At 41.8% G+C, this 11,187-nt stretch overlaps 1 protein-coding gene across 1 annotated transcript; it reads left to right on the forward strand.

Annotated features, from left to right (window-relative positions):
- LOC110430427 (translation initiation factor IF-2-like) lies at positions 1,240 to 9,103 on the forward strand. The gene is made up of 2 exons (XM_021448103.1): positions 1,240 to 1,416; positions 8,729 to 9,103. The coding sequence occupies exons 1-2, from the start codon at positions 1,240 to 1,242 to the stop codon at positions 9,101 to 9,103; spliced, it is 552 nt and encodes a 183-aa protein (XP_021303778.1).

Below are 11,187 nucleotides of genomic sequence, written 5' to 3' on the forward strand. Positions count from 1 at the left end.
GCACTAAACGACACGGCTTATTGCTACGATCGTGACACGCAAGAACGATTAAGAACGGAGCTATCGTTAAACGGACACGACTATCGAGGCTCGAAGTGTAACGGAAAAGGCAACTATATGCTGGTCGTATTTTAATAAAACGGGTGAAGGATTATTCAAAATAATATCTGAAAATTGAGTTGACCAAATTATAAAGAATTATAAAGGTGAGGGTTAAATGTCAGTCATATTCTATTCATAATTAATTATATATCACTGAAGCCAATCAAGCATTTATAGTTTTGAAAAATAGAATATATGAAAGCAACTAATCGAGTGATCATGTTTAAACTAATCAAGTTATAATTAATAAGAAAACATTAAGGTTGATATTAATAACATGGGCATTTATTTATTTACAAAAGATCAAAATTATAAACATAATTTACTTTTAAATCAAAAAGACTCTAGACAAATATTACTAAATTATTTATGTGCTTCATGTTTAAATACACAAATTATAATCAAGAAGTATTTAAGTTCACATTTGATTATAAATACCAAAGTGTAAATCTAATGTGTTTTTAAATTAAGTAAATAGGAATGCATTCGAAACATTAATCGGATTAATTATACTCATACACATGAGACAATAAATATAGCACTGCTAATATGTATATGAAATCGACATAGTCACAATGCAACGAGAACCGAATTACAACCCTAGATTGTTTCAAATTTAAAAGCTATTAATCAAATTATATTTAAATCAATAAATTTAGAAATAAGTTACATGATAAATATTTATACTACTGCGTAGAGCGCGGCGATATGAAACTAACGCGACAAGAACGGGCTCAATCGGAATTAAAACGCGGATTCTATGGCCCAAAACTAGGTCAGTGGCAAAACTGTGAATAAACAGAACTAATTTTCGTATTTTAAATAATTAAAACTGAATTTTAAAAGCATAAAGAATTAGATACTAATGGATCCAGGGACTAGACTGCTAAAAACAGGACTTATTTCTAATTATTTTTGAAAGGCAGTGGACTGCGGGTTAATTATGGAAAACTGCAGGGGCTTTTTCGCAAAACGGCCAGGGCAGTGCGGGGTGGCCAGCCCTGCTGGCCACGTGGCGAGGCGCGGCTGGCCGGTCCACCGCGGGGCTGTGGACCAAGGGGCGCGGGGGCTGGCTCACCGGTCCACGGTGGACCGGGCCGAGCGGGCGTGGGCGCGGCGGCCGGCCGCGGCGGCGCCATGGGTGCGGATTCGAAGTTCGCCGTGGCGGCGAGCTATGGCACGGCGGGGCGAGGCAAGGGCACGGGCACGTTGCGCGCGGTGCGGCGGAGCCGGTGCGCGCACTGGCCGCGCGGATGGAGGGCCGAGGTGCGTGGTCCACGGCCGCGGGTGGACGGCGGCGGCCGCAGAGCTCCGGTGAGCGCTGGCGCTTGAAAGAGAGGGAGGGAGGGCGCAAGAAGGGCACGGGCGTGGTCGTCACCTTGCTGGGAACGCCGAGGGCCGGTCGTCGTCGTCGGAGATGGGGTCGGGGTGGAGATCACCGACGGCAAGCACCTCCACGCGGCGGCGGCGGTGACCGCGGCTCGCGGCTAGGGCTAAGGTGATGGCGGCGGCGCCCTAGGGTTTAGGGAGGGGCCCGGCGCTCAGGGCTAAGCCCTTTATAGGCTCGGGGAACCTCGTGGGACGCGCGCGCGCGAGGATCGGGCGGCGGTTGCGTCCGGCTCCGATCCAGCCGGAGGTAGGGGATGACCGCGGGCGCTGACGCGTGGGGCCAGGTTGGCAGCGGCTGCTAGAGACTGGCAAGCGGGGCCCGCGTGGCAGCGGCTCAGGCGCGAGGCAGGCTGCGCGGCTGCTGCTGGGCTGCGGCACTGCGGGACCAGGCCCAAGAGGTAGAGGGGTGCGGGTGGGCTGGCCAGGTGCAGGCCTCAAACTGAAGCAGGCCGAGATGAGAGAGGAAAAGAAAACCTTTTCTTTTTATAAAACATAATTTCTAAGCTATTTTGCTAAACAAATTTTGAAACCATTTTTGAATTCAAAAACTTGAGATTATTCTATAACATGTTTTTAGACTATTTTAAAATCCAAATATATTTTAGTTTAAACACATTTCTAAATTGTTTTCCAACTCGAATTTGAATTAGTTTTCAAATAGGACTTTTGGAGTTTTATTTTTTTTTGAAAACCAAAAGAGACTAAACGTGGCTCGCTAGAAATTTTATATTCATTTTTCTGAGACAAGCCAAAGAAAACTAGGGCACAAAACACACATCAAATAAATCACCCTCCACTTAATCTTTATAAAAAAAATTAAAAATTCCACATTTTCTCTCTTTTTGGAATTCAATAATTAAATAAATCTTGGAATATTTTAGAAAAATTTTAAATCTTTATTTAATTTAGTATTTTCTAATAACAATCCAAAATTAAAAATTTTGGAGTGTTATAGATCTACCCCACTTAACATAAATCTCGTCCCGAGATTTGAAGGAACTAGAGAGAAAGATAAAGTAGATCATCAAAGTTGTTTCGAGACTTTTAAGACGTGATTAAAGGATTAAAGATGGACATAAAGGGTATAGAGTATGGTAAAGATTGGTGACAAGGAAAGATAAACGTATGAGATAAGAAGTGATCTTTGGATCCTGTATTAAGATAAGGTGCAAGGGCAAGAAGCCAATATTAACATGAGATGATACATAGGAGATAAAGATAGATATTATTGTGCTCACAATTTCCTTGATTCCAAATATGCATAAGATAGTAGATGAAAGGATAAAGAATTACCAAAAGTTGACAAAGACTTAGATTTTTTTTTGTCTTCACGCTTAATCATTTGTAGTCCTATGAGATGTAAGATCCAAGATCACACGTTGACAAAAATGATAAGGGCTCATCGCAAGAATGATAAAGATCAATATAAAGTTCTCCATGTCTTCTGTTTTGAGATCCTCAAGAGTGATGATCGTAACTGCCGCTACCCCACTTAAACCAAGTGTTTGCTCATCTTCAAAAACTATTGTTTACGAACTTCATCTTGCCAGATCGGAACGATCTTTAGAGATTTCCTTCAGAGATTACCCGTCTAATAACACACTGCACTTCTTGGGATTCTGAGAGACAGGGAGAGAAACAACATAATGATGGGAGAAGATAGAGTGAAATAACTTCAGTTATCTTAGTAAAGGTGCAAGACTGAAGCCAAAAGTCGATAAGGTTATTTAGGAGAAGGTTCTTGAACACTATCTAGAAAAGCAACCCAAGGGGTCTGTTAAGATTGACCATATATCAGTATGGTTTTCATGTGACTTTCAGGTTCTGCATTTTGTCACGTGATAATCCATCAAATATTCCAAAGTGAACAAAAAAAATACATCTTATCTTGGGACTTTGGTTTCCTATGTCTTGCTTTGATAGGTCAACAAGCACCACTCTTCCTAGGACACTTGATGCTTCTCTATGGTCTCCATAGATGGATCCTAAGTAGATTTCTCATACCACTTGCAGTGTTGGGGAAATATTGCGAGAGAGAACTGCACAAAGGTTGTCAACTCATTCTGAATGGAATGTTTATGATCACTTCACGGGTAAGCACTACCACTCGATGTTGGGACAACACCAGGTGCTTTGCCTGAGATTCCATGGTTACCACAAATAGACTATACATCTTGTCAAACAACTCATAGCTCATATCAGGAGATTAAGAATGATAAGGTCCAATGAACAAGATATCTCATTTTACAAAGAAGATTACAAGTGACTTGTATAAAAAAAAATCTTTATAAGCTAGAAGCCATCGCTGACTTTATAAGTGTTACATACTTCCTTGACTGGTTCAAATCTATCTGAGTCTCCTAATACAATCTACTCCACATCTGATGTTGTGTAAATATTGCCTCTCTATAAGGTCCACATTTCTTTCGAACTGCCTCATTGTCGATACAATCATTCCATTAGTCCTTCAATTCTTGGGGTGAAGTTGAATACCTTCATACATAAACCTATCTCCTGATGGGGTGGTTAGAGATACTGAGTGTTGGGTACAGTCAATCTTTCCATGACAAGTGGTTAACCATCCTCTTCCAAGAACGACATCAATCTCCATTGATTCCAAAACTACAAGATTCACCTCAAAATTTACACCTTTTATACCGAGACTGACTTTTGGGCACATGTGTGTTGCTTTTATCTTCCCTCTTTCTTGGTGATTTGACTAGTACGGGTTTCTTCATTTCCAACAGAAGCATCTTATGATTAGCAACACATTTATTTGAGATGAAAGAATGTGAAGAACTTGAGTCAAACAAAACAGTGGCAGGAGTTGAATTGACTAGAATTGATCCAAACACCACATTTTGTGCTTCACGAGCAGTACACAGATCCACATGGTTCAATCTACCATTAACATAGTCACGAACTGGGTACTTCTTTGGACAATGTTTCTTGTGATGTCCCTCTTCGTGACACTGGTAACAAGCATTGCTAACCATTTTACCATAGGTGTTATCCTGACATTGAGCTCCTTGAATTGATGTGCCAGGAGTAACTGAAGTGCTACTAACTTGTTGGTTCTGAGGGTTCACCTTCAATGGAGTCTCTTCACTATTTCGCTTCTTAGCTTGATTACACTTTCGAGGCTGATATTCTGTATAGGTGATGGTCCATCCATCTAGGCATATCTCTGGCATAGCAAGTGTAGCTGAAGGGGCATCTAATTCTTCAAGGTATGAATGTGTCTGATGAGAGTTTGGAGCTAAATCTAACTGCCATGTAGAACTCAGATTTGGCTCAACACTTAACAGTGGCTCTAGGGAGATTGCCTTCCTTTTCTTGTTACCTTCAGTCTGTTGATCTTGGGGTACTTCTATCTTTCCTTCGCTTGACTTTTTCTGAAGGCACGGTAAACCATAATATCTGCAGCAATTACACGGCTCTTGAATCCCAAGTGCCTCATTAATACCATCTTTCTTAGCTTTCATGTTCTTCCAGGCTTCTATTACTTGTCTCTTCATTGCTCCTTCCTGAGTTTCAGTCATGTTCTTTTCTAAATATAATTGAGAATCTTTTGGTGGTCCCACTCCACTTAGTACTTGATCTTGCATAGACAAGGGCTTCTCCTTGTTTACTAGGGACAAGGGTAGCATAGTTGGGTCTTCCTGATATTTGGTGTAAGCTTCTTCAATGTCGTCTTGGAGAAGTAAAGATTGTAGTATCAAAAGCTTCTGGAGTCTAGCCATATGATCAGCTGCCATCTCTAGGATTTGGGATTGCCAAGCTATCATCTCTTCACTGCTCAATTGTGTTGCAGAAGTCATTGGTTGACTCGGATCACCAATATTCTTTTCCATTGATGTCACCACTTGGATCAATCATCTGACATTAGGCAATAGTAGAATGAGCTAGAGTAATATGGACAAAGAGCAGGATGTGAAGTGAGAGAAAATAGGTGGAGAGGATCAAGATTGACAAAAGATATGGATAGGATAAGAGAGATCACTACCCCACTTAACAGAGATCGAACTAATCCCCCAAACGATTTCTTCCAGAACTCCTCAAAACACTAGAACAGAGACAACACACAAAACATCAAACCAAACAAAACAAGCACGCAACACATCAACGACACTACACGTGCTTCTTCAACAGTGGTGGTCATCCTAAAAAAGTAAGTTCGAGATGATGAAGGGCCATCGAATTTTGGAATAAAGAAGTTTTGAAAACTTAAGTAAAACAACTAAACAAAAGCCAAGGAGATTAATAGAAATAGCTCAAAGGAAGCTATTCAAGGAGGGGATACAACATGACAAGGATGAAGAAATAGTCAGAATCAAATAGTCAAGAGATGAGAAAATAGTTTTATATTAAAATAACCTTTAGAAATCGACCAGTGCTATCTAGGCATACGTCCTACAGTCGACATTGCTCTGATACCATTCCTGTCACACCCTGGCTTTTAAAATAAGACCAGAGTCGTCATATGTGTGCCCAGGAAGTCCACACATATAACAAAAGAATAGAAATATCAGAATCAATGTTATATATAGCGGAAAAACATATTTATAATAACACTTACTAACATCAGAGTACGCGGAAACAGTAGCTAAACTTCTTAGGCTCCAATCTTCTCAGGGACGGTTGACTGGGGGCTCCGTACGCCAAGCACTTCCCATAAGCTTCTAGAAAACTCCATGACATCTATGTCCTTCTTCTGAGCAGCACTTTACTACACACTGGGGGTGTGGGGGTAATAGCAAGGGTGAGTTCTTGTCGAACTCAACAAGTACAGACGGAAAGTATAATGACATGCAAGGCTTAATCAAAGGAAAAGCTGACACTGTTTAACTGCGGGTGAGCTTTTTAGTTGGTACACTTTTATTACAATTCTTTTATTAAACAACCTATTACTAAATATGAGTGAAGCATCCCAACCCTTAATTAGATGAAAGTATATTAACAATATCATTACTCATCATTATAATTATTATTATTATTAAGATCTCCGAGGTAGCAACCTCGGATAGTAATTCGGGGTAGCAACCCCATTAAGGTTATGGGATAGCAATCCCAAATGAGAGCACAAGATAGCAATCCTGCCAACACGGAATAGCCATTCCGCCAAAGCACGAGGTAGCAACCTCAACCAAGTTTCGCCACCAAGTATCCAGTGAATCCAATTTGCTCATCAAGTGAGGGTCTGGGCCGCTCGTGACCGTGAGCACGGCTGATATATCAGTTTTACACTCTGCAGAGGTGTGCACGTTCACTCCAAGTCGTGATTCCCATTCGCCCGGGGTCGCGACTCCCCAAAACACTACCAAGGTGAGCAGGCAGGGTTTCACTACGAGACCTTTCACAGGGTCCAACTAATAGGATGCCACTCGTAAGTTTTTGCCGGGGCGCGCGGCAGCCGTGCCCATAGCAATGGGACCCCGAACTGACCGACCTCTTAATATGAATACCCAAGCTACATTCCTTACGCCTACCCGGAAAGTAACATCCTACCAGCGGAGGTCCTGATAATTAGTCAAGCCAGAGCCATATAGCTTGGAGCTGCACTGTAAGTCCCAGGGGGCCGCTCCCTGACTAAGTCCTTACGGAGAGCAGAGACGGGTACGCCCGGCAAACCAGACCACCAACAGTACCCGCTCCCCCTGTCCTCAACCAAACCACGATGCTCGCAAGCACCGCAACATCTCCATCACCGAAGTGACCATTGTTCACCATTTAATCATTTATCATCATTGAAGAATTCATTAAGCAAGATCATTATTACTATTATTATATAGATTAGATGAGTAGAGCAACTAAGCATATCTACTATTCACTATACTACCCATGTATAAAACCAAGGTATACAAGGAATATAGTAGAAGACTAGTCATGTCCTTAGGGTTTGCAGTATTAAGACACATGCACTGGAAAGTAAATGTATTTAAAGTTCATAGGTACAATATGATCAAAGGGTGTCTGCACTTGCCTTTATTCCCAGTGTATAACTGCTCAGAATTCTTTAGCTTCTTTCCTTCTGCTTCGGCTGTCGGTCCTCAGCTCCTGGTCTTCACTATTGACGAACCACACTTCTTCTACGCGTAGCAACCAAGCAACACAAACAGACAAACAAACAATCACGACTAAGAACAAGCATCAATCAAAAGAAAAGCTTAGAAAGAGCGCACTAAACGACACGGCTTATTGCTACGATCGTGACACGCAAGAACGATTAAGAACGGAGCTATCGTTAAACGGACACGACTATCGAGGCTCGAAGTGTAACGGAAAAGGCAACTATATGCTGGTCGTATTTTAATAAAACGGGTGAAGGATTATTCAAAATAATATCTGAAAATTGAGTTGACCAAATTATAAAAAAATATAAAGGTGAGGGTTAAATGTCAGTCATATTCTATTCATAATTAATTATATATCACTGAAGCCAATCAAGCATTTATAGTTTTAAAAAATAGAATATATGAAAGCAACTAATCGAGTGATCATGTTTAAACTAATCAAGTTATAATTAATAAGAAAACATTAAGGTTGATATTAATAACATGGGCATTTATTTATTTACAAAAGATCAAAATTATAAACATAATTTACTTTTAAATCAAAAAGACTCTAGACAAATATTACTAAATTATTTATGTGCTTCATGTTTAAATACACAAATTATAATCAAGAAGTATTTAAGTTCACATTTGATTATAAATACCAAAGTGTAAATCTAATGTGTTTTTAAATTAAGTAAATAGGAATGCATTCGAAACATTAATCGGATTAATTATACTCATACACATGAGACAATAAATATAGCACTGCTAATATGTATATGAAATCGACATAGTCACAATGCAACGAGAACCGAATTACAACCCTAGATTGTTTCAAATTTAAAAGCTATTAATCAAATTATATTTAAATCAATAAATTTAGAAATAAGTTACATGATAAATATTTATACTACTGCGTAGAGCGCGGCGATATGAAACTAACGCGACAAGAACGGGCTCAATCGGAATTAAAACGCGGATTCTATGGCCCAAAACTAGGTCAGTGGCAAAACTGTGAATAAACAGAACTAATTTTCGTATTTTAAATAATTAAAACTGAATTTTAAAAGCATAAAGAATTAGATACTAATGGATCCAGGGACTAGACTGCTAAAAACAGGACTTATTTCTAATTATTTTTGAAAGGCAGTGGACTGCGGGTTAATTATGGAAAACTGCAGGGGCTTTTTCGCAAAACGGCCAGGGCAGTGCGGGGTGGCCAGCCCTGCTGGCCACGTGGCGAGGCGCGGCTGGCCGGTCCACCGCGGGGCTGTGGACCAAGGGGCGCGGGGGCTGGCTCACCGGTCCACGGTGGACCGGGCCGAGCGGGCGTGGGCGCGGCGGCCGGCCGCGGCGGCGCCATGGGTGCGGATTCGAAGTTCGCCGTGGCGGCGAGCTATGGCACAGCGGGGCGAGGCAAGGGCACGGGCACGTTGCGCGCGGTGCGGCGGAGCCGGTGCGCGCACTGGCCGCGCGGATGGAGGGCCGAGGTGCGTGGTCCACGGCCGCGGGTGGACGGCGGCGGCCGCAGAGCTCCGGTGAGCGCTGGCGCTTGAAAGAGAGGGAGGGAGGGCGCAAGAAGGGCACGGGCGTGGTCGTCACCTTGCTGGGAACGCCGAGGGCCGGTCGTCGTCGTCGGAGATGGGGTCGGGGTGGAGATCACCGACGGCAAGCACCTCCACGCGGCGGCGGCGGTGACCGCGGCTCGCGGCTAGGGCTAAGGTGATGGCGGCGGCGCCCTAGGGTTTAGGGAGGGGCGCGGCGCTCAGGGCTAAGCCCTTTATAGGCTCGGGGAACCTCGTGGGACGCGCGCGCGCGAGGATCGGGCGGCGGTTGCGTCCGGCTCCGATCCAGCCGGAGGTAGGGGATGACCGCGGGCGCTGACGCGTGGGGCCAGGTTGGCAGCGGCTGCTAGAGACTGGCAAGCGGGGCCCGCGTGGCAGCGGCTCAGGCGCGAGGCAGGCTGCGCGGCTGCTGCTGGGCTGCGGCACTGCGGGGCCAGGCCCAAGAGGTAGAGGGGTGCGGGTGGGCTGGCCAGGTGCAGGCCTCAAACTGAAGCAGGCCGAGATGAGAGAGGAAAAGAAAACCTTTTCTTTTTATAAAACATAATTTCTAAGCTATTTTGCGAAACAAATTTTGAAACCATTTTTGAATTCAAAAACTTGAGATTATTCTATAACATGTTTTTAGACTATTTTAAAATCCAAATATATTTTAGGTTAAACACATTTCTAAATTGTTTTCCAACTCGAATTTGAATTAGTTTTCAAATAGGACTTTTGGAGTTTTATTTTTTTTTGAAAACCAAAAGAGACTAAACGTGGCTCGCTAGAAATTTTATATTCATTTTTCTGAGACAAGCCAAAGAAAACTAGGGCACAAAACACACATCAAATAAATCACCCTCCACTTAATCTTTATAAAAAAAATTAAAAATTCCACATTTTCTCTCTTTTTGGAATTCAATAATTAAATAAATCTTGGAATATTTTAGAAAAATTTTAAATCCTTATTTAATTTAGTATTTTCTAATAACAATCCAAAATTAAAAATTTTGGAGTGTTATAGTATCTTGTATCCCTAATTCTACTGTCGGACACTTGTCTATTTTTACCTCTCGTCTCACTTTTTTTTCTTTTCTTTCAAGGTTTCGCGCACTTGCCCCTTTTTATTTTCTCGTATACTTTTTTTTTCTTTTCTTTTTTTTCTTTTTAGAGCACTCATCTCCTAAAATAATATAGCAAGTGGTAGTAACCAAGATAACTTGAGCATTTATTTCATAAGGAAAAACAGAAATGTTTTTGGCTATTCTCTCCCGGATTAGGAGTAGAATATTTTTGGGTGGTTCTGGAGATGGAAATAGGTGGATATATGTGGATGCGTACTTCTGGAGTAGAAGCAGCATGTGTGAGTGCAAGTGAATCTTGATTTAACCACATGACAAGATCCTAAGGGTCTACACAGCTTGACCACACTCAATGCTCATAAGCAGTAAAAAGTAAATGTGTGGCTCAAAGTTTAGCAAGCATGTATATATGAGTGTGGTAGGAATTTAAACTCTCATCATACAGGAACTCATCATGTGTTATTTTAAAGATTTTCAAAGATAAAGTTCTCCAGAATTCTAGCATCTCTAGGAACAGATAAACAGCAGCTCAACCTTCCCATATCGTATCCGTTAACGACTTAGACTTTAGATCAAGTACTCTCCCCACAAGTTCAGGTTTAGAGCAAATCTTAATTAATACCAGTCATACCTAAACTTGAGAGAGATTTCAATTTTGAGAACTAGCCATGGCAGAGCAATTATTCATCATTTTCATGTGAGAGCTTATCATGAGGGTTCATAGCAAACTTTATTTATTTATTTATTTAGCAAACTAAGCAAAGATATATATATAAGCACAAAATCTTTATTTGGGTTTTTATGATTATGCATCTTTTTATTATTTGAGTAAAATATAAACGTGAGTAGAACACTTAGCTGGATAAATGGGGGTGCTCTCCCCCAAGCTGGATTTTGACGTAATTTCTTTTGATGTAGCAGGTGGCGGAGGTGTATTTGAATTTCGGCAGCACCCTGACAGTGATTAGGATGTCCTCCGTCTGCTAGTCTTCTTTGATCCTTGAATTCTGTGGA

The sequence above is a fragment of the Sorghum bicolor genome, chromosome 9, assembly GCF_000003195.3.
Source record: "Sorghum bicolor cultivar BTx623 chromosome 9, Sorghum_bicolor_NCBIv3, whole genome shotgun sequence".
Lineage (NCBI taxonomy): Eukaryota > Viridiplantae > Streptophyta > Magnoliopsida > Poales > Poaceae > Sorghum > Sorghum bicolor.